The 24,930-nt window shown below is 37.3% G+C and overlaps 1 protein-coding gene across 1 annotated transcript; it reads left to right on the top strand.

Moving 5' to 3' along the window:
• Positions 1 to 1,234: 1,234 nt before the first annotated feature.
• On the top strand, positions 1,235 to 15,213 carry LOC121950282 (uncharacterized oxidoreductase YjmC-like). Its single transcript, XM_042496226.1, has 11 exons — positions 1,235 to 1,371; positions 8,666 to 8,814; positions 9,158 to 9,346; positions 9,846 to 9,907; positions 10,242 to 10,295; positions 10,385 to 10,483; positions 11,589 to 11,724; positions 12,627 to 12,745; positions 13,850 to 13,945; positions 14,682 to 14,792; positions 15,072 to 15,213. The coding sequence occupies exons 1-11, from the start codon at positions 1,364 to 1,366 to the stop codon at positions 15,135 to 15,137; spliced, it is 1,089 nt and encodes a 362-aa protein (XP_042352160.1). The 5' UTR covers positions 1,235 to 1,363; the 3' UTR covers positions 15,138 to 15,213.
• Positions 15,214 to 24,930: the final 9,717 nt, after the last annotated feature.

Genomic DNA, 24,930 nt, shown 5'->3' with positions numbered 1-24,930 from the left:
TCATTGACTGAAAGTATTCATCATGACAGAGATTCCTTCACAAGTTTTGCTGTTGTTTTTTTGCTACATGTTCTGCAGCCAGCATACCTCTACAGGTTGTTTATTAATTTATATGTTTACAAAAAAGTCCTTTAGAAATATAGAAAATCACTCACACATATGAATACGTTTACCTTGTGAAGAAATCCTGTCATGTAGGTATTGTGCAAGATAAATTGTCCTACGAGACTTTTTCCCCCTAATGTTTGCAGGGGGAGCTGGCTGTTGTGGTAATGAGAGAAAGTCATTATTATTTAGGTAAATCCAGTGCTGTAATGTCACAAGGTAATAACATTTTGTTAAAGTCCTTAAAATACTTTTTGCAGAGAGTTTGTGCTTTACTTGAGATTTTATATTTCTGTCAACTTTCAGTTTTACTCCACTACATTTACGCAAAGCATTTTAGTTACTTAAGATAGGAAAGAAAGGGAGGAAGGGATGGGCAGATGATTGGGAGAGAAGAACTGGATTTTGTCCTTTAAATCCTTTTAGCTGTAAAAGACCAAATTTTTCTTCAAGTGTACTATATGCTCCTTTTATAAAGGTGGTGTGCATGTTCTGACAAAATAAACATCATAATCAAGAATTCTGAATTCTTTATCTGAATTTACTTGTACTTTTATTTTTAAGACTTAGGTAGCTCTGACTTAAAAGTTAATTATAATAACTAGACACTTAAAGACTTAAATCAAGTAATATTCTAATAGGTAACTTTTACCAAAGTCATTTTCTGGTAAGAAATCTGTGGCTTTCAGGTACTTTATCCACCACTTGGTATATCCAAATTATTTGTAATGATTTGAACAAAGCAGAGCCTACAGTTTAGCAAAGTCAAATCAATACAATTGCATTACATCTCAAGGACAAGGAAAAAAGCACAGCATTCCTTTAGATGGAAGAATTTTATGGAGAATCAGTAGACGTGTCCTTGTTTGAATATGACAGTCAGATTTTTGTCTGGGGCAATAACCGTCAGTACAACATGTGCTCTTCAAAGGTGGGTTACCTCTCATGTCAAACACTGAAGCAGCAAAATGCAAAATTTACATAACGCCTGGGGCCCCACGACCTTGCGCCGGCAGAGCGGGCCTGTGTGATGACTCGCAGGGAAACTCCCCCCACCAAGCCTCTCCTCCGACACGCCCACAGACAGACACACAGGATACCTGATAGATCTGACAAAGCTGGGCGTTTCCAATCCAAATACTGCTGGGCTTGAAGAGCAAGTTGGCTGAGTCTCCGTGGATCATCGACACCAGCAGATCACTAGAGATAAGAGCCGCAACACCATCGACCTGAAGGAGCACAAAGCCGGACAGTCAACATGAGCAGGTGAGGAGTCGGTGAGGTGTCCAATTAAAGGAGATCGAGAAAAAAAGAGTCAATTAGCGCTTGAATGAGCTGAATGGAATGAAGACTAACAGGGAAACTTTTCCTGATGGTATGAATGATAAGTCAGAGCAATGCAGTAGTGAGAGAAACAAAGTGAAGTAAGGAAATTTAACGTTTTAATTTATTATACTTATACATTGTATTCACAAAGACTTTATTTCTCTATTGCATGCACTTTTACTTTTAAGTATGTGTAGTTGGCAGTAGTTCCTGCTTACACGGTTTTGAATGCACGCTTGTAATGGAGTACTTCCCCCACTGTGGCACCGCTGCTTCTATTCAAGTAAAAGTGAGGAGTACTTCTTTCATCTCTGTAGACTTGACCATGTGCGGTGCAAAAATCACCGTAGCCGTTTTTTTCTTCCAACTTTTGGTTGTAAGCAATTAATGCAGCAAATTGCACAGTTACTTTATTAAATTAAATTAAGTTAAATTAAATTTAAATATTTTTATACCAGCCTGCAAAGCATACTTTTTGCAAAATTGAAATACACTTATTGTAAACAGGCTATATTTTGTTGCTTTTTTATGCATTCTTTCTTGCATCTTTTGTAACTTTCCAGATTAATTTTAAATTGTGATGAGAGAAATACTAATTGGAATTAACTTTATGAGTATTATCATTACAAAAGACAAATGTTTGTATTTGTGTTACCAGTGTTGGAATGTAATTGAGTACATTTATTCAAATACGAGTACAAACATTTATACAAACATTTGGGGCTAAAGCCTCAGTTGCCTAGGTCTAATGACACCATGGCTACTATAAAAATGTTCTTTAGGTTGTTTCATGTCTAATTTTAGAGGGATTTTCTTTAAAGTATTAGACTCTTTCCACCTCTGGCCAAGCCATTTTTTTAAATCACATCTCAGCTCAATTTGATTAATTTCAGTAGAATAATCTGCTCAGTATAAACACTGCTTCCTAGAAAGTCCTTTTGAACATATATTGAAACCAAACAATGAATACATATCAAACAGTATCAATCTGCACAGTCCACTGATAAAGTATACTTATGTCCAGACATCGATTTACATTTAACGGCTGTAGATGATGCGTGCGTTCCCTTGTACACCCATCTAACTGATTTCATATTGTTCAATGATCACCTGACTAGTGAGCACACAGTCACACACCCTCCTACTGACATTCAAGAGGATCTTCAAAGTCACCTCCTCCTTCACGTGACATGATGTAACTTCTCTCTCTCTCTCATAGGGATATAGATTTTGGAAGAGGTCATGAAAGCATCAAGACTTAAAGCTATTACATCTGTTTTCTAAAGGAGAGTGTTAACTCCCGTTTTTTCGCACGCACTTGTGCCATTATACTTGTAACATGAACCAGTAAAGGGAGCGCTGACCTCCCCTTCTATCCTTTGCAATCTCCACACAGAATTCAATCAAAGCCAGATTCTTATTTACATGTCTTGCTTTTGAGGAGAAATATGTATAGTCCTACTTCCTGTATGTAAAGGAGAAATGGCATGGTTAATGGCAACTTTTTAAGCTATGTTTGAAATTCCAAAATAGCATTTACTGTATGTAAGACCTAAACAAACACTATGGGGCCCCCAGTGTGACCTTGGCACATGCTGACTTTCTTTGGAACTGGCTGTCTGGAAGGTGTCACACTTTCATCATGCAACCCTGGTCAAAGTTTTCCCTTATCTGTGCCTCCTTCCTCATTTCTCTGCCACCTGTAGGAAACCGTAGGATTTTTAACTCTTTCTTACATAAGACATTGCATAAGAGTCCACTGGGACCTCCTCCACACCTAAAGGGGCTCCATTCTGGATTTCATTAGGGCTGCTGTGTTTTTTAACCCCCACCCTCTAACTTGAGTCCAGCCTCCTTGCAGATGTTAGTGATCATACTTTTGTAAATACCAGAGAGGGCTCAGTAATGGTTTATGTGTGTCCACGTAAGGAGGGGGTGCTGCAGTAGAATGGCAACTAGGGTAAAGGTCAAAAGTTATGTGTAGTGTTGGTGCTAAAGTGGAGAGATTTGACTACGAAATAGTCTAGATTCACTAAAGTTTTGCATAGGTTGCAAAGTGTTTTTGACATCAGTAGTCCATGCTGTTTAGTAATCAAATAATCATGTATGGTCCTACGTTAAAATTGGTAAAATTAAAAACAATTAAAATTGAAATAGTTCCATATTTTCGGAAGAACTGGAAATTACACTTTACAAGAATTGGCAAGAGATAGATGGGAAGTTTTATACATAAATATGGTAAACATGTAGCTGGAGTCAGAGGAATGTTGGCTTGACGTGCATTGTTGCTTGCGGAGCAATTGTTTCTCCAAATATGTGGTCTACCACACAATATTGGTTAACCAAGCAAGTTCACTTTGCATTTTTTCTTTATCTCAAGATGGAAACATACGCTGACATACAGTTTGTAGAGGAGGACGGGTGGAAGGCTGAATAGGCTATTTTATCACAGAAAGACGAAACTGTTACCTTTGTCTGATTTGTATATGACTTTTCTTTAAATCTCCCATACGGTGCAAGAAGCAGCTGGCCCCCAGTCATTTTCACATATCTAATCTGGCCCCCATTCAAAAAACTTAGGACACTCCTGGTTTTGCATAAAGACTGGCAACACTGGGAAACAACTAGTCTGATTTGGTCCAAGGGGTAAGGATATCGGTCTACCAGCATTTCTTTAGACCAGTAATTAACAGTTTTCATCTATTTGTTTAAACTGTACACAACAACAACAACAATAAAAATGGGTTTTCTGTTTTAAACAAAAAATAGACTCTATGTTAGTAAGTGAACTTTAGAAGTTTTTGAAGGTGGATTTTATTACTTTCGGGAGGGAAAGACTTGCTGTTTCCCCCCGTTTTCAGTCTTAATTCTAAGCAAAGCTAACACGCTACTTATCTTTTTTTTTTTTTTTTTTCTTTTTTCTAACCTGTCCTGTTCAGCAGCTTAGGCACACAGTGTGAGAGGTCTGGGTGCCTTGAGGTGCCATAACCGATTTGCTCTGCAAAGGAGGAGTCTGATATACTTCTTCCTGTTGCAGTCTGCGCTGAGATTTTATTGGCAAGGCTACTGGACAGTACAACGTTTGAGTGGATAGGGAGAGAGAAAAGAGAGAGGTTGGGGGACACAGAAGGGAGGGGAAGACACAAGAGACAACAAAAACAACAACAACAATAAAAACGATGACAACAATGCTAACTACAATAATGATAGCTGCAAATATTTACAAAAGTATTAACAGTGGAAGCAGGAAGAAAATGAATAAGTAAAAAAGAGAGAAAAAATTAATTAAAAAAAAAAAAAAAAAAAAAAAAAAAAAAACTGATTGCATAAATACTTACCCAAAATAACCTTGACATGGATAACATCAACATGTGTAACTGTTGTGTGTGTGTGATTGTGTAACTGTTGTGTGTGTGCGTGTGCATGTGAGGGTTTGTCATAGGATGTGGTTTGTAGTTGATGGGGGGGCCGCAACAACACGCTACTTATCTACACAATGTTTATTTCTCCATATCGCCCAGCCCCAGACATAAGAGTGGTATTGATTTTTTCACCTACCTCCCGGCCAAAGAAATCAAGTGAGGAAAAAGAAAAAAACACACTTGAGACACAAAAAATGCACTTGAAGTGAGTTAAAACTATTATGCATTTAAACACAGACCGTTTTTGATCCCAAGGTCTTCACTAGGGTGCAAAAGGGTGAACAAGAATCAAGCAAACAATTTACAAACTTGGCAGAGGGTGTCACCCAGTCCTGATTGATAAGTGAATGCAGGTGGGTGACAGCAATGGATCACAATGAGAAGCCATTTTTGAAATTGACATGCCTCTACAAGTCTTCAGAAATAATCCTGCACAAAAATGGTAAATAAACCTCAAAATTACATCCACAACATTTCTACAATAAATAAATAAATAAATGAATAAATAAATAGAGAAAATAAAAAAGATCAATCCATTTCTCAAATGATTTAAATTGGATCTGTACTAATACATACAATAAAAAAATAGAAAAATAAGGCTGGTGTGTTTGCCTTCTCTCTTCTATGATGTTCAGGATAGCTAATCTTTTAGGCATTAGAATTAAATAAATAAATAAGTTATTGATAATAACAATAAATATATTGTCTTGGTCTGTAATGGTATCTTTTTTTCTTAAATTTTTTTACATTTTAAAGAAAGGTTGTGTAATCAGTTTGCTCATTTAAACAAGGATAAACCATTGCATCAAGTTTAAAAATCCCAATAGTTTGCATAAATGGTCACCACCTCTGATGGAGTCCTGTTCTGATTCTAAACCTTCTATCCTCAATAAAGAAGCATTACTATATGTGTTATTTTATGTAGTCAGATTTCATTGTTCACAAATTTGCCTTGAGGGGCTTTACAGTTCGTACAGCATACAACAATTTCTTATCTTCCCCAGTAAGCATGATGATGAAATGTACTAGTTTTGCTGGATTTTAACTAAAGCTAGCAGACTTTTGGTTGCAGTTTCTGATGGGAGGAGCTGGGGTTGGCAGGCTGTGAGCTGTGAGTGTACACAGTGTCCTCTTTGAGTTCTTGTTTGTGTCACAACTTGGTTTACGCAGGTTTCTTCATGAATAACAGCTGCCGATCAAATTTCACAAATTGTCCTCACAACTAATCTTAATTGAGGCTAATCCTAAATGTCGAAAAGGGTGATGTCTTGAACAAGTTTCAAGAATTTTAAAATTCAAATTATCAGATTTAAGTCCATGTGTAAACAGTTAAATTATCTGACTCACGGTTTGGACACTCTGGCAAAAACTGTAACCAGGTGCTACACCTAAAAGGTGGATAGTGGATCTTTTGCTGTAGTTTTAATTGCCTCAGTTTCAGTTACCTAGCTGAAAGGAGATTAATCATTCAATAAACTCCCAAACACAACTCTCTGAGATGCAGATAATCATTTCCATTAATTGTGTTTTGTACAAAGCTGTCTGAACAGAACACAATGTTACTTTGGAGAGGAACTGAGAATCGTCCAATCACCAGACAGAGCCAGCTCACCCACAGCCCATATCTGGACCCAATTATGGTTCATTCCAAAACTTTCCGCTCATAAACCAGTGAATACCACAAAGCACAATGAAGGAAACAAGGGAAGGAGTAGAGAATGAGAAGGACAATAGAGATGGAAGACAGGAAGTAGGGCGCAATGTGTTAAGCATTACAGACCAGAAAAAACTCTGAGACACACGAAAGATATCTTCTGCTGGTTTAAATAAAAGCATGATTTTAATCTGGCTCTTATTAGGTACCCATAATATGATTTATTCCAGTGAGTTGCAACATTTGTGGTTCAATTCCTGGGAAACTATTTTTGAATTTTCCAGTGAACTAGTTTGTTTATAACTGGAATTTACAGAGAATACAAGTAAATTGACTTGATATTAATCCGTCACAGAAAAGTTTTCTTCACTTCACTTTAACCAGTGACAGTCTGGATTTTTTTACACCTTAAAAGTGTATTATCTTTATTTTGTCTCTGTAATCTGTGCTCAGAAATTGTTGCTTGGTTGAGTAAGCATACAGTGTTTAACATTTAGTGTGTTAAATACAAGGTTTCCTGTATAGCAGAAGAAAGAGTTGAGAGGCAAATCCTCATGCATCTTTTCTGTTTTGCAGAGTGTTTATTCCCACAAACAGTTTTTACTGTTTGTGGGAATAAACACATGTGATGTAATTTTTTGCATCTGGTGCTGATTAAGGGACCATATGCTGTTCCTTTAGACAAACATGTGACGCTTGAATTCATATGTGATCATGCGTAGAACATTGTAGGAAGTGCAAAAAAGTAATTTCATAATTTTATTCTTTATCTCCTTGAAAAGTTTTAAGTTAAGACATAATAAGAGCTACTTTTAGTTTTTAATGCTTAAGTCAGTGTCCTTGCTCTGTATTCAACACATCTTTCACACTGTTAAACTAACTGTGCAATTATTGCAGTTCCCCTGAGGGTTTTCATGCACATGACTTAAACAGTGACAGAAACAGAAACAGTGACTCCACTGTGTCTAGCATGACATTTTTTTCCAAAACATCATGTGTACACAAAGTCATGCCGTTTTTTTATATTCACACACTCAGAACTGCTTTCCAAAGCCAATGGGGAGTTTGAAGCTTTGTTTATTGGGATTTTCTGTTAGATTTTCTTCTGCAGTACTTTCAGTGACAGTATAATGCAATGGCAGCAGAGCTTTACTGTCATGACCTGCGTCATCTATGTGGTTACGAGTTGTGTAATCACTGTTCCAAAGATGGACTTCACACTTTGAATTAGCGTGGAGCTGTCCAGGATGACAAATCCTATTAAATGTAAGGCAAAATGGTTCATCCAATGTTGTAGGTTTGGATTACCTTTACTTTTTAGGCCAAAAGTCAGACTTTGTTTTGTTTTAAGAAAAGAACAAACAGTTGAAAATGATTATGATGTGTTGATTCCTTGTAACTGGCTTTGAATTGCTAAAGTCATATTTGCTTTGCAGCTCCATTAGGACAGACGGACTGAATGAATATCACAACAGGATGACAAACAACCTATCATCATACTCATTAACCAACCACAACACAGGTTTTTGTCAGTGTTTAATGTCATGTAGTAGCCAATATGCAAATAACATTTTAATGAAACAAAAATGTCTCATATTGCAGTTAAAAACAACATTACCCAAGGGTTATTTCTCAGAATTATTAGTTTGAAGTAACATCATCATCATCATGTTTTGCTCTTCCTAATTTCTACAAGCTGCAATATCCAGTGTTAAAAGAAGATCTGCTATGATTTATCCAATTAGTTGCCAATCATTAAATGAATCACAAACTGCTTTGATAATTAATAAATCAACTTAAGTTTTTTTTAAGAAAAAAAGTGAAAATCCTCTGATTCCAGCTTCCTAAATTTGAGTACTTTTTCTTTCTTCACTTCTCTATATGGCAGTAAACCGAATATCTTTTGGTTGTGAACAAAACAAGACATCTTCCTGAGCTTTGGGAAATACTGATTGACATTTCTAGCCATTTCTGCCATTTTATACAATTCAAACAACTAATCGGTTAATCAAGAAAATAATCAACAATTGAAATAATTAATTGTTGCATCATTATGTCAATTTTTTTTGTTTTTTTTAAGACATACCTTGACTAATGACTTTAAAAAATGCATATTTGAGGACATTATCATCAGATTTTAAACTTTTCCTCTCTGCAGATGTCTGATCAGCAAGGCGGAGGTGCAGGCCTTCATCGAGAGGTGTATGACTGCTGTAGGCACCAAGCCGCATCACGCCCGCAGCCTGGCTGAGGTGCTGGTGGAGGGGGACCACAGGGGCCACTACAGCCATGGACTCAACAGGATGGGTCAGTGAGGCGCTGAAAGTATATCGCTTAATCTGCATGTTTGATTTAAAGGTGGCAGAACAATTTTAGTGGCAAAGAAGAAAAACAGTGGCTGAACCCTGACACTAATAAGCGAAACATAAAAGTGTTTTCAGTTGTATTTATTTTGTCCTTTAAAGATCTAATCTTATTTTATCAGTTAGAATTTATTTCAGGAATTTATTTGAGTTGAATTTTATGTCTACAAAACAAATCTCTCAGGTAGCCTTCAGCTCCTGAATTTGTACATTTTTGTGTCGTATTTATTTATTGTCGTATTTATTACGGCCATCACTTGTCCTCACTGCTCTGTGCTCTGCCACAGACATGTATGTAAAGGACATCGAGACAAAAATCTGTGCCAAGGACGGTGAGCCGGTGGTAGAGAAGGAGAGTGCAGCCACAGCGCTTGTGGATGGGAAGAATCTCCTGGGCCCTGTGGTGGGAAACTTCTGCATGAATCTCGCCATTAAGAAGGCAAAAGAATGTGGCATTGGCTGGGTGGTGGCAAAAGGTGAGTCTGAGCATCCTGATGCTGCAGCTGTAATTGTAGGTGAATAGTTGAAAAACTTGAAAGATGCACAATTGCTGTGCTGGTCCCATTATCAAAACGCACACTGTATGATGCATGCAGGTGTTCTGGTTTTCTGTGTATTGATGTTTCACACTGGCATGCTCAGGTTTCAAATGCAGGTGTGTATTTGATTGAACTTGCGTTCAGCATCATAAAGGGATTATCTTCCATTGTTGAAATATTAGTAGGGTGCAGAGAGGAGAGTGTTTTATAACAGGTAATCAAGTGAGAAAGAAGAGAAACCAAAACCACTGTGGTGTGTGATGACTGCAAAGGGCTTGCATGCGAACTAAAAGGATTTACTTCAGAGAGGAGAAAGTGCTGATTAAGAAGGTTTTGGTTGTTCATTAAAGAGGAATTTTATTAAAATGGTCAACCATTCTGAACAAATAAAAACAATTGAAATATATATTCATTGTATGGCACTTTTCTTTCTTAGGTTCCAACCACTACGGTATTGCCGGATACTACGCAATGCAAGCTCTGAAGGAAAACATGATTGTAAGTGAAAGGTTTATCTGCCTCAATGAATATACAGTATTCCCTTCCTTAAAAGTCCACTGTGTAGGATTTAGGGAGACATATTGCCAGAAATGGAATATAATGGAATTTAATATCTGTATGTTTTCTTTAGTGTATAATCCCCTGAAAATAAGACACACTGCATTCTTGTTACCTTACCATCTACAAAGGGAGCCGGTCGTTGTCCAGGGAGGACAATGACCTGCCATGTTGCACTGCCATGTTTCTACATGTGGCCCCTTTAAACAATGGAATTGAATGTGCTGTTTTTCCAAATGGTTTTAATTGACTAATAATTATCTGACCACCACAGGGCATGTCATTTACCAACACATCCCCACTCGTGGTTCCCACACGTGGCACAGAGGTAAATGTTTTATATATGTGACAGAATAAACTGTACACAATAAACAAGCCGTTTGTCTCATTCTAATACTGTGAACTTTCTGTTTGTAGTGCACTTTGGGCACCAACCCCCTCAGCGTGGCAGCTCCTGCTAAAGATGGAGACAGCTTTGTTCTGGACATGGCCACATCAGCAGTAGCACTCGGAAAGGTGAGATCAGGTTTATACTGTCCTCATTGGCAAGAGATATTACCTGCACCAAGGAAGTTTGATCCCGGCTCTAGATAGCTATTCAAAATGAGAATAGATTTTTTTGGCTGAGCTGATTAGATTTTGGTAAACAAGGTTAAAAACACTATGATGTCACAGAACATGCTTTTGGCCTTAAGTCAGGAATTGTTGTGTTGTGTTGTTGAATTATGACAAAATTTCATACAGCCGAATAGGATAAAATGTTGAAGTGATGACATTTTATACCCAAAAGGTCAAAGGTCAACTTTACTGTGACAACATAACATCCTGTAGAAATACTTCTCTAGCCATTATTCAACACCATAACTGTACTTAACACTGTAGTGCAACTGCTTCTATTGTAGTAATGCATAAATCACAAATTAACTAGGTGAGTTACACACAGCTGGTGCACACTGCTGTTTATTTATAATACAATGTGCACTCATCAAGTACTTTGTCACTGCGGTTATATATATGCAGTTATATATATATATATATACACACACACACACACACACATATACATATATATATATATCATATTCTGTTTAGATATTCCAAATCAGGACGTTTTCTGAATTTAGCATTTTCTGTTTAAGATATGTGGGCTGTGTTATAATATTTGGGTTTTAGGAGCAGTATTTGGGCATGTACACACCCAATTCGGAATAAGCGTCTCAACTGCAGTTTTAACCGCAGTTTGAGACTCAGGGCCTCTCGTTTATTTAAAGTCGGCTCTGTGCATTGTCATGGACATGTTGTGCACAAACCCACTAGCCAACAGTTTGCAAAGGTGTAGGGTAGAGATGCATGTAAAAGAAACTACCACATTTCTGGTTGTAAGGATAAGCTTTCAACAGGTTTTTGGATATGTGCAAAAATTTCAGCACAAACCTTATTAAGAAGGTGAAGGAAAGAGTTCAACAAGTTTCCATGTAAACGGGAGAGTTAGTGGAATATTCATTTTCATTTACCATGTAAACAGCTTAGTAGGAGTATTATCTTTTTCAGAATAAGGGCAAAAAACAGAATATTTTGTGAATGTAAACATACTTAATATCCCTGCATTTTATGTGCACAGGTGGAGCTCCATGAGCGGCGTGGAGACCCTATCCCAGAGGGCTGGGGCTGTGACGCCAAGGGCAAGCTGGTCACTGACCCTAAGAAAGTTCTGAATGGAGGAGGACTGGTGCCCATCGGTGGCAGTGAAGCAACAGGTCAGAAACCTGCTGATAAAAGTCTGCACAGGGAGTGAAAACTCCTGCTCATGTTTAGTTCCTATTTTTCATTCTGTTTGCATGTCAGTGAAATATCATATTGAAGTTATATCGTTCTGTCTTCGGTTAGGTTACAGACATTTTGCTCTCATAAAAAAATCATCTTGAGACCACTCTCCTGTCCTGCTTTATCCTCATGTATGCTTTGTGTAATTATCAAGGAGGAACTATACAGTACTCTGCAGGGTTTCCCACTCATTCACTTATTTGTGGCAGCACACCACGATAAAATAAAATATAATATAAAATATCTGCCACCGCATATTGATTTTTATATTTTTGGAGCTTGACTGTTCTTTAGCTGCTGCTCCTCTCATCCATTGATTGATCTGAACTGCTCGTACGGATTAAAAGAGTTTCGCCTGCGCTGTGTTCACGGACCCACAAAAACATCTACATTGAGACAGAAGACACAACATGATTTAAATAGGGCGCACACATAAGATACACATCTCTTAACTTTGTTTCGGAACTTATTGTAACTGAGCTCACCAAATATTTTTCCCCTTTTAGTTTACTAATCTGGAGAGAGAGAGGTTCTTGTGCACACATTTTTACATCTTATTCTTAACCACATGACCCTTATGGTTCTCAATAAAAAGTAGTTAAAGATATGATTTAAGAGGGAAGTTTTTCAGGCAGCAGGTTTTCAGGTTGTAATAGTGAGATGGGAGGTGAATGGACACGGTGGGATGAGACACTATGTGGGAGCACTCTGTCTTTCTCTTTGCTGTCAGCTGATTGTTTATAATACATGATAAGCTATTTTTTTCATTCATCCTCTCTCTTCATGAAGTAACTGATGTTTGTGTTTCCTGTGATGTCCTTGCTGTCGTCCTCAGGAGGTTACAAAGGCTACGGTCTGGGAATGATGGTGGAGGTGTTTTGTGGTATCTTGGCTGGTGCCCAGTACAGCAAACACATCCGCACGTGGAAAGTAACAGACCGTGTTGCTGACCTGGTATGCTATTTATTTATTTTGGCTTGTGGTGTGTTGTGTTAGAGAACATACTGACCCCAACTTAAAAAAAAAGATGTGACCCTTGTCCTGTTATTGTCTGTGAAATGTCTGAGAAATGGGGAAAAAGTCACTAACCTGTAACTCATAGCTGCATTTTTATGTCTGAAGTGGAAGATAAAAGATCTAAATTAGCAAACCAGTGGATTTTATTTTAACTGACTCCAGTCAACTTTAAGGTTAACTCACTTAAAGATGCCAGAAGTAATACAAATGCAAAGCAACAAAGGTCATGTCCATTAAAATATATAAATGCGGCTCTTTGCAGCATTTTAGTAGGTTTAAAACTTTCAACTTAATTCAAGTTTTATATTCCTCTAGTCAAAGTGTCAAAAACACCAAGAGTTAGTGTTACTTGTTACTGAGCAGTTACCCTAAACAAACTGCTTACTCATGGAATTAATGCCCAGTTAACTAGCAGCAGGACAAAAAAACTTCCTTAACTGATAATAAGATTGTCTACATGTATATGACTCTTAAATTTAGTTTTTAAGACCTTTTTCAAGACCATTTTAACCCAATTTTGTATTTTTATACAAAGCAGGTGGTTATATTAGTAAGTATTAGGTCCTGTGCAGAGTTCGGCTTTACGTAATAAAACGGTTGTAAGAGTTGGTTAGGTTCATCTACATTTTGCCAACAGGTAAGTGCATAAAGTAAAAAGGTTCAGAGGTAGGTTTGAAGATTTGCAACATCAGAAATCTGGACTTTGACTCACAACAGCTCGACTCATTTTGACTAAAGGATTTTAAAAGATAGATACATGAAATCAGCTAAAATGTTTTTGGCAATTAAGACCTCACCAATTCTAATTTATGACTATTTAATGACTTTGACATTGTAAATTCTAATTCTTGAGGAGATACATTAGTGAATGCACAAGAGAGGTAGCAGACATGCTGAAACACAGTCTTTGACAGCCACTGTTATCTAAAAGATAAGCACAATCAATGAGTCGGACGTAGGCCTAATTAGGTCACGTCGCAGCTCTCTGTACTGTTTATACTGGGTCAGTTCACAGTGTTATCACTTATTTTGTGTTTTCAGGGTCAGTGCTTCGTTGCGATCAACCCAGATAACTTTGCTCCTGGGTTCCCTGACAGGATGTCAGACCTGCTGTCCATCCAGAGAGGGATGGAACCTGTGAGTAGATCCTGCTGCCGCAGTGTATGCGGACTCTGTATATGATATACAGTCTAATAAGGGGAAAAATATGTATGATGTATGACAATGATTGCAACCTGCTCAGTCTGCTCAGTCTGCTTAGATAAATAAATAAACAAAGCATATTAAAGAGATCAGTTCAGATCTTTTGAAGTGCAGTAATATCAGGTGCCTATCTGTAGTTAGTGTATTAGATGTAGTAGGTGGCGGTTTGGAGAAGCAGGCAGGAGTGCAGCCATAAAAGCAATGACTATACTGCTGTGGACAAGGTCCGCAACAAAGCATATTTCAACCATCTAAAAAAATCAATAACAGTTGAGGTGTATGTTATATTTAGAATCTTTTTATTAGGGGTCGACAGATTATCAGCAGATTATCAACAGTGGTAAGACAGTGTCAGCATGGGAGGAACTTTTACTTTGTAAAACTTCAGGAAGCTATTTTTATTTATTTTTTAAATTGTCACTTGACTTTGTAAAAAGAAAGTTGCTGGGAACCTACTGTATATAATATTGAATGTTTCAGTTTTGATTAAACATGCTTTGTATTAATGCTGAAAGCATTTAGACCCATCTATGCTCTCGTCAAAGGCACCAGACTCCACTGAGTTAGCAAGGGTTTAGGCTTGCTGACCAAGGGAGCCAACTTCAGAAGATGCAAACTATCTGTTTAATTTCTCTGAGCTTCATTTGGTTGTTGCTGCTTTTTGTCATAGGCTGATCCCAGCACTCCTGTTTTGGCTGCTGGAGATCCAGAGAGGGCAAACATGAAGAAGTGTGATCAGATGGGTGGGATCCCCTATCACATCAATGTCGTCAACTACATGGTAAGTGCGGCAAGAAAAAGAACTAACTCATCAGGGTCTGAAATATAAATGACAAGACTTATAATACTCTCATGTCTGGTCCTTTGATAAGTAAAAAGCTAAGTTGAGTGGCTGCGGGTGGTCGCCTCAAAGTACAGATATAAGAGTAATATCAATATTTTAATCAAACTCTCAGCAAACAAATAAGCATATTTCCTAAAATGTCCGTCTTTTGCTTTAAGGAAAAAGGCTTTGAGATTATGCTAATACAACTCCATTTTTTCTATTTTATTCCTGCAGAATGAATGTGGTAAGAGAGTTGGTGTCAGCCAGCTGCTTCCATGTGACAATCTCATCTCCAATTAGTCGGTCAAGTCAAGATTCTCAGCGTTTGAAAATCTTTTTCATCTTGAAGTTCACATTGAGCTGCGTGGCAATGCATCTTTTTTTATGCACACTATACAATACATATTGACTTTTTTTTATTTGTTTTAACAGTGCTCCTCAGGTATTTTAACTTTTTCAAATATCAGAAAAGTTTTAATACATTTTTTAGTAACCATGAAATTTGATATGAAAATGGAAATATCACATTTTCCTCTCTTAAGGGGCTCCTTCAATCATGTTTTTGAATGTAAATTTAAACATATCTTCAGGATGCTGCATCTCTGACAGCAAAATACGCACATTCTGTTTAAAGTAGTTATAAGTCGTAGCTTTATTGCTGATGGCTGGATGTGTATGAGTTAAAGTGGTGTTGTTGAAAAAATAGCTCATAGTCATAGTGGTGATTCACTGGTGATGAGCAGTGCCATTTTTATAACCGTACAGTGCTCTAGCTATAATATGACACTTTAAGACACCTTAAATCTTTAAACACCTAAAACATTTAAAAGGACCATGACAATGTTATGCTATTTAAAAGTTTTTAACTTTTTATCTTATAAAGTTTACTCAAAAGTCATTATAAACCACCATGTGCCTTATTCAATAAAAGCCATATAATGCAAAACTTGTCCTTGTGATTCCATTCTGTTTCACCCAAATACCTTGTGTTGTTTGAATTAGATCAATATATTTTAGATGTTTATGGTCTATTAATGTATTGCTGTTTTTTAATGATTATGCCTCATAAATGTCTACAAACAAGCATCATCAAGCATTTTAACCACCAGATGGTGCTGTAAGCATCAACATATTTTCGGTCACTCCACTTGTGACAGTTCATAGTTGCTCTTGTAAAACAGTGCTTTGACTATCAAAGCAAAAGCCGGAACGGGATTCTCAGAAGGCATAACAACAGAAAGACAAACAGTCCTACTGAACATGAGCAAAACTAAGGCAGAGTTACGGAAAATGTTAAAACAAGAGGACAAAAAATATAAGATGCATAACCAAAAAATTTTATATAAATTAATAAAAATATAAAGACCTAAGGCGACATAAGCAATAAAAGCAATGCTATCACAAAATTAAAGGAAATTTAAAAAAAGACGCCATCACGTAAAATGGGTTTCAAAAGATGATTCATGACGTAACTGATTCTGCGAGCCTTATCTCCTAATATGCAACTCAAGAAATACTCTCCTACGCAAAATAGTTTAGAAATGGGAAGAAAAATGCATCAAAGAAGGTAATAATGAATTCAACCCCAAAAGAAGCTACAAAGTGATAAACTCTACATGGGCTACAGTATGTTCCATGAGACAAAATTAAAAGAGTTAAAATATCTTTAATTGCAAAACATAACTTATAACTGCATGTCCTCAGTAGAACACATTATATTCTCCAAACATGTTTACACATGTTTCCATATTCCCCCTGAGTGCTGGCTTGCAGGTTGTTCGTTTATTGTGACTTTATGTTCAAGTTAATTTTGTAAGCACAATATCAAATGGGTTTGTTTGATAGCCTATCATCCATGTATTACAAAACTTGCATGTAGTATTTCACCACTAGATGGAGACACAGTCCAAGTAAACTTGGGTTTAAGGTGTCACTTAGTCTAATTATGGATACTTTTATGAATTTTTATACACATTTCATGTGTTCTGTGATGTTTTAAGGTAGCTTTATCTAGACAGTTTAAATATTATTTTGTTTATATTCAAATATATTATATTACAATCTAATAAGTGTTATAGTTGTCATTGAGACAATGTTGGATGTAAAGCTGGTCTTTGAGCAGAAGTTAACACAGCTAAAATATTAAGACTTTTTTTTTAACCCACATTTACCTCTACTGACATGGTTATACAAAAAAACGTTAAGTAACTGCTTGTTGTTATTGTCAAGTAATGATCACATACAGTGAAATAAATAAGAAAACAATAAGCAAATACATAAATAAATGTACAAATAAGCAAACAAACTATTGTTTTTATTCTACTCATTTGTTGCTTAGATGTGATCATTATTAACTTGAACTTGAATTTCTGATAATCATGGTGTTGAAGAATATTTAAGATTTACTTTCTTGTTAATTCTAGTGTTGATGTTCCTTTTATAATCAACATCATCTGGAGGTCCTGTCCTATTCATAAACTAAATGATCTTAGGACATCTTCATGTAAATATGTTTTGACTTTTGCAGATTTTCACTGTCAGAATGGATTCTAATTCCTGTTATAGCTTTTGTATGAGTCTGCTTAAGTGTGTGTTCTGTATGAACATTGCATTAATCTGTTTTTGTGTATGTGTCCCCATATGTTACGTGCATTTCTGTGTGTGTGTGTGTGTGTGTGTGTCTTGAGTGTATAATTAGTCCAGCTTTTTTTGTCAAACTATTTTCAAAACATTCAGTTTGCAATCATCACGTGTGCAAAATCAGAATGTACTACTGAAGTGTACAATATTTATACTTACTATGTGTAATAATGTGAACTAATGTGTAATCTTATCTGATCTTTACATCATGTTTTTTTATCTCCAAACTGCACGCTCTTCTTGCAAATCTTATCTCCTCTTGGATAAGTAACAGCTAAAGCAACACATTTGCATTGAACATGACTGAAGGAAAGGCTTCTCTCAGAGCCACAAGGGAGAAGGGGGACTGGGCAGCGACAGATGCCCAGATCAGGACCTTAATCTCCCATGCCAAAAGTCCTGGCACTGGGCCCCGGACCCTGGATGTCCCGTTAACAGTCGGCCGGCCGCAGACAAAAGAAGAGAAATCAACAAATCAATGGGCTTTCAGCCTCACCGGGGGAGGGAAAAGGAGGTGGAGGAGGGGGGTAAGTGAGTGCTGGGCTGGGCTCGACCAGGTCTGTGAGTGTGTACGAAGGGGATGCATGGAGATTAGGTTTGTGCTGATGGGGAAGGCGGCTGTGTGCTGGGTGGAGGGCTCCGCCGAGTCCAAGGATTAAGGGGCCGTTTCAAACACTCCTTATAGGGGGCAGACTCGGAGGTGTGTGTGCATGGATGGATAGATGGATTTTGGGGGTCTAATCTGTCCTGGCCTTGGCCTGGTGCCCTTGTGCGGATTAGTTGGGGCCCCCGAGAGCCCCAAGAGCAGGGCCGCTGGCGAGGATTACGCAGATTCAAACAGGTGTTTTCTTTTGTGGTGCTGAGGGGGGATCTGTCCATCACTCACTGAAGGAGCAAATCATGAAGTGAGCGGCTACTACTGATGGAGGGAGTGATGCCAAAAAGCCATGACATGTGCGTGTGTGGGTCAGTGTTTGTTTTTGGACACTACTGCTGCTTGGTAATGACTGTGCAGTGGTGTATTTCCATAAAGTGAGATCATATCTGCAGGACATTAGTCAGATGAGGGTGAGAGGGAGAAGAGAAAAGAACCAAACTGGTCCTAAACTATGATATTACTCATACAGTCACTTTTTAAGACGGTGATCTGATGCAGTTGATCAGTCATTGCGACTGTAAAGCTGCAGCTTTGCAGGGATCCACTGTCGATGAGATTAGTGTGGCTGTTACTAAAGAGCACTGAGGGACACTTTCACACTGTAGGAGGATCAGATAAGTAGAGCTTAGAAGTCACAAAACACACACACAAACAAGACAACTGGTAAGATAGCTGTTAGGGATGTAAAGTATAAAGATATGAAACGCTTAAATTTACAGCATGTACAAAGTGTTATAAAATAACATTTGTGGGGCTCCCAGTGGAGCAACTAGTGAAGCGGGCACCCCATGTACAACAGCTATGTTCCTGCTGCAGCAGCCATAAGTTTGATTTCAACCTCGGCCCTTTGCTGCATGTCATCTCCTCTTACAACCCCATCACAAAATGATGTCACAGTGACACAAAATGACCCAGAAGAGACAAGAACCAAAAAGTCAAAAATTGATCTCAAAGAGACCCCAAATGACCTAAACAAACAAACAAACAAACAAACAAAGAGAAGACACAAGATAATGTCAAAATTACCTAAAATAGACAAAATTGACAAAAACAAAAGGCACAAAATGATGTACAAGAGACAAAAACAACAGAAAATACACAAAATGATCTAAGAGACACAAATTTACTGTTTTTAAATCCCTAAATGTTATTGATTGGTTTCTCTTCCTGCTCTTTGAACTCTATTTTATGTTTTGACAAGGGCTATATAAATAAAGAATATTATAGCCTACATTATTATTACAATTATTATTATTGCAAAATTACCTCACAGAGACACAAAATGACCAAACACAAGATTACCACAAAGAGTAACAAAACCCCTAGAACATGCAAAACAACATTCAAAAATAAGAGGTAAAACCAGGACAAGGTCTGTGTGTCCTGTGTGGCTTTTTGCAAATCTGTGCCCAGGGGCCCATTGTCTTATTATCTGCCCATGAATATCAGGTACAATGTCATGACACGTGCATGTATTAGATGTTACTGATAACGACAGGACGGATTTATAGAAAAACAAATATGTGAAAATAGAAAAAATTACAAAGAATGGATTCATATTTTCATGTACTGCTTCTAGACAGCACTGGTGAAAGAAGGCATGTATTATGTGTAAGTAATGACAGACAGGAGGGAGGAGTGGAGTGATGGAGAGAGTGGGAGGAGAGATAGAAAAGCTCTTCTGCTCTCCTGCTGGGTCTTTAATGAAGTGGAGTGACTTCCTGGTTTGTTCCTCCCAGCTGTTATCCCAACAAAGCCAAGATATTTGGCCTTGGCTCTTTGTCCTGCTTGGGCTACCATACATCCAAATGACCAAACGAACACGTAAAAATAAAAGCAAAGCATCTGGTGTCTCGTTCTCTCCAACTGCTCCGGAATGCAAACGTCTCTCCATCTGTTGCCTCCCTCACTAGGTTTGGGATTGATGTTGATCGTGCTGGACAAAAATCAAATGGCATAAAGATTTTGGGGTTTGAACCCAAGACCTGAATATTAAAATACTGTAGTATTGCCTATATCCAGCCTATATCCATCATTCTTTATCATATCACATACACCAGGCTTTGGTTTTTCTTTATTTTCTTTTAAAAATATTTTCTTATTTTATTTAAAAGTTTTAAGCACCATAAATAGAACCCAATATCCTTAAATTCAAAACCATACCAACTCGTGCACAATTGTAGTTACATGACACTATAATAAATCATTCAGGGAATGATGCCATCTTTGCAATCTATATTTCCATACGTTTTCCTGTGTGGCATTCAGATACCTTCCACAAGCATTTAAACCTTTGAATCCTCAGCAAATTGATTTAATTTCTTTAAAAAAAAAAAAAAAGACAGCAACTTTGCATGAAATGTCCTGCAAATTGCAAAAAAAAAAAAAAACAGTAAAAGGTAAAGAGAAAATAACATGAAAAAATGTTCTTAAAAAAAGAGAGAATCATCAGAATATTTTTTACAATAATGAGAAATCATAAGTATCAAGTATAAGTAAAAAAAATCTTTTTACTACTTTCTTGCTAATTTTTGGGTCATTTTTTAAGTTTCTCATTATCTGCTTTCTGTGTTTTTGAAAGAAATCAAGACAAATATAAGACTAAGTATAACATAAAGAACTGAACTCTAACCTTGGATTGATTGCCACATTGCCTAAGAAACTTTTCCAGAAACATTTTCTAGATTTCCAAAACAATAAAATGTGACATCTCCTGGTGAAACTGTGAAGAGTGAAACTCTCTTACAGCTAATAGTGTGAACAGGGGAAACTACTTTCACTGCTGGAAAACAAGCCAGTCTGGACTCCACGTGTGAAACTTTGTCTTCTTGTAAACTCAGTGCTTCATGTGTTGACTTTTCCTATAAAACTGAAATTAGAAAAGAAATCAGACAGGAGGATGACACTCAACAGTCTGTTTCCTCCCTTCTTTTCACTTTGTGGTGGCAAAAGGATTTAATTTCCTCTGGGGGTTTTGTACACCTCTGGATATCATGACCACCAGCTCCTGGCTGTTACACCTTCATGTCAATAAGCAGCTGAGGTGTTGGACGGCCTTTGTCTGTGTGTGAGGTCCAAACGACACTTTAACAGTTGTCTGCATGTGTTTCCCACTTGAGATAATCCTGGTTCTATTTAATTTTGTCACTTTCTCTTTCTTTTCTTTCATCACCATCGTTTGTTACCAAGCTTCTCATCACACTTGATTTGATTCTTGAAGGAGGCATTTTCATTCTTTCTTCTTTAACTGGGTGAAAAAATGGATTATGTTACGTTCCCCAGTCAGGCTCAGCAGATGAAGGGAGTAACAATGAATAAATAACTTGGGAAAAAGGAAAAAAGGGAAGCGGAAGTGAGTGTATAAACAGAAGTGGTGATTTACAAAAATGTTTTTCCCAGAAAAGTTTTAAAAAAGTACTTTGTTTAAAAGCAAAGAAATCATCACTAAAATGCAACACTTATTACTGAAGTCATTTTAAACAAACAACCAAAAGTTTAACACTCTCTCTCCAAGAAGGAGTAACAATTGATCGCTGATTCAGGTACAATACATCTAGTTTCTTCAGTCTTCTATCGAACGCACATTTGCCACACTGCCACACTGGCCCACAGGCACAGACAGTTGGCCTCTCCAGTCCTTATATGCTCCATGTGCCTGATGAGCAGATTAAACACAGGTGTGCTCAGTCACTTTCTGCATGGTGAGGAGGAGTGCAAGGTGGCACCTGGAGAACAAAGTAATTTAAAAAAAAAAACCCCAAAAAAACAAAACAAAACTAGATAGCTTTAAATGCACCCACTCAGAAGAAAATAATCTAAGACCATATTTGTTTATAATAGTAATAATAATAATAACAACAACAACAACAACAAACAACAATAATAATAATAATAATAATAATAATAATAATAATAATAATAATAATAATAATAATAATAATAATAATAATAATAAATAATTATTATTATTATTATTATTATTAATTTTTTAAAGACTTATTTAATTATTCTGGAATGGGATGACGTTATGCTCTTTTTTGTAAGAGTTACTTCAGCTACTGTAACATTACATGTTGTCTGTGAGACGAGCGTATAGAGATGAGCTATGTTTGGGACTAACATTGTTTAAGGGGCACATTGGTGAGGAGGTGGGTTAAATTTAATATTAATTTTGGTTTGGATGGGGGCTAGAAATAGTAGGACTCACTTGCATGTCAATAAATTTTCTATAGTTTCCTATATTTTGTTTTTCTGTCTTTTATTTTTTGTCTTTCTGTTTGTGAAGAAGTGCAGACAGCCACAAGAAAACACTGGAGAAAAAAGAAAAGAAAAGCAACATCCCTATTTGCAATAGGAAGCATCACAAACACAAAATGATGCATGTCAATTTTAAAGCATACCCAACAAATGTTGATTAAAATGTGTCCTCGCATAGTTTATATAGATAAATTCATTCAATTCTAACAATTTTGAGCTTTTTTTCACAGCTTCAAACCAACTTTAACAGTCAGTGCTTTTGTGTGTGCTGATATTTCATCATATAACCTATCCATATGTGAGTTTTTCTCAATGAAGATAACAGAGTTTAAAAGTTCTGCTGCAGTGTGTGGCCACAGATGTTTTTACTCTGGTTGGCTACAGCAAATCAATTAATGTTCGAGAAATCTTGCACTTGAACATCTCAAAGCACTCTGTTGCATAGACTGTTTATTGCTACTGTACCATTAGTGAAGCTATGGTGTGCCATCAGTGGCACGTGTGCCCAGGGTTGATCACCCCTAGTATAAAAATCTCCACTTTTGTTAAAATAAACAAAAACAACATGCAACTGGACAAACGCTGCATCTATTGGTGAGTGATTTACTATGCTAAATGTATGATAGTACTGTCCAACATGTCCTTATCCTAACTTGTCACATCACGTCACTCTATCAGTGACCTTCTGTGTCTTATGATGTTTTAGGTATCCTTCTGTGTCGCCTGTTAACGATCTGGGGTGTATCCGTCCAGACATGTTCTGGTTGGACGCGTAAGGTGGCTTCTAGGGTCACGCTCATATGCTGAAAGCACTGACAGAGCAGCACTATCTGAAGAGTTCGGAGTGAGAACAGGCTGTGCATTCATGCGCTGCTGTGGTAAAAAACAGATGGACTGCTTCGCTCAATGTTTCTGCATTTCCTCAGTTTTTGTGTAAATTCTCCCACATCTCTCACGGAGATCTTCCTCTTTTTTGGGGTTAACGACAGATGGCATCCATCTCAATCTCACAGATATCTTCACAGCTCCCATAATTAACAGGCAGAGCTCAGTCCTCCAAAAGGCCCAACTGACACTTCCTTTGAACAGTCAGCTCCTGTGAGCCGTGAAGATTTTGTCACTCGCTGGCGTTAAAACCAAATTTACCTCTAACCCACACACATGGGAAGTGACATTCGAGTCCTAAAACAGAAGCGTCACAGAGCAGCATGACTTTATGTTAAACACTGTGAGCTCCATGGAGACAGTCGACAGGATCCTGCGGTGTCCCCTTAGGAGGTGCCAGGTAGAACACGAGGCAACAAAGAGTCGTAATCTGTAATTAGAGAGCAGAATCCACCATTTGCTAACCAGCTGCAGATCAATTGTTCTTGCTCTGAGCCCTAGAGCCTTATTAGATCAACTGCATCAATACTTCAAATTTAGATGAAATCAATACACCCTGAAAACCAAACTAAAGAACAACAGTTATTGATTAAAATGCCAATCTCAATTTATCTCTCAAGAGTAGACAAGTGTAGAGGATTACATGTTTGATTTAGTTTTGAGCCCCGTAGAATTTCACAATTTTCCACTTTTGCACAACTAAGTGGCAAAATCTAAAACACCAAAAGGGATAGAAGCAACAGATAGAATAATCTTTAACAGGACTGTCTTATTTTCTTACGAATGAAAACTAATGCCAGAAGATGACAAATGAAAGATGCTCACTGACTCTAGAATGACCTCTGAGAGTGTCAGAGAGGTGAAATCAGTTTAAATCTATAAAAAAACATATGAATATGGCACTCCATTAATTGTACAAATGAAGTTAAGTTTATTGCTCCGAGTTCACAAGGTGTGACATGTTTGCTGACATTTTCAGAAATGGCGCAGGCCACGGATGCTATATTTTTTGTGGATGGCAAGTTAATGTATTGTCATTTTAGTTGTATAAAGTTGGTCTTTGTAATTTTATAATAAGTCTGAGGAAAATGCTGATATTCCCAATGGCCTCATCTTTTTCTCTGACACTTCATTACTTGCAATATATGACCTGCTTACTGGCTTGCTAAATCTTTAGCCTCTAGATGTCAACTGGTGCATCCATTTCGCCCACAGTGCTGTCATGACTTAACTACTTGAAGACCATGCGTATTGTGTACAACATGCATATTCTCATAAAACAGTTCATATGCTATCCAACAAAATGTGACAACTGAGAACGTGTTGGATGTTCACATCAAACACGAGGAAGTGAATCACTAGAATAACTTGCAAACATTACAAAGCATGAAAAGCTTTTGATCATTGACACTGGACCAAACAAAGAGTAATATTGCCACTCCTTCCTGCTGAATGATGGCCATTTTCTCTTTTTTGTTTTGAGAAAAAACCAGAAAACCTCTTTCCTCCTCAGATAGTGATGAATGTGCCTTTGTGATTTCTCCCCTCTGGGCAAAAGAAGCCTTCATCTACAGTAGAGAGGATTAGTGTCAAGATCCAAGGCACTCTAAATACACCCAACACACACACACACACACACACACACACACACAC

The sequence above is a fragment of the Plectropomus leopardus genome, chromosome 11, assembly GCF_008729295.1.
Source record: "Plectropomus leopardus isolate mb chromosome 11, YSFRI_Pleo_2.0, whole genome shotgun sequence".
Classification (NCBI taxonomy): domain Eukaryota; kingdom Metazoa; phylum Chordata; class Actinopteri; order Perciformes; family Serranidae; genus Plectropomus; species Plectropomus leopardus.
Note: the sequence above shows the minus strand (reverse complement) of the source record. Positions and strands in the feature narration are given on the sequence as shown.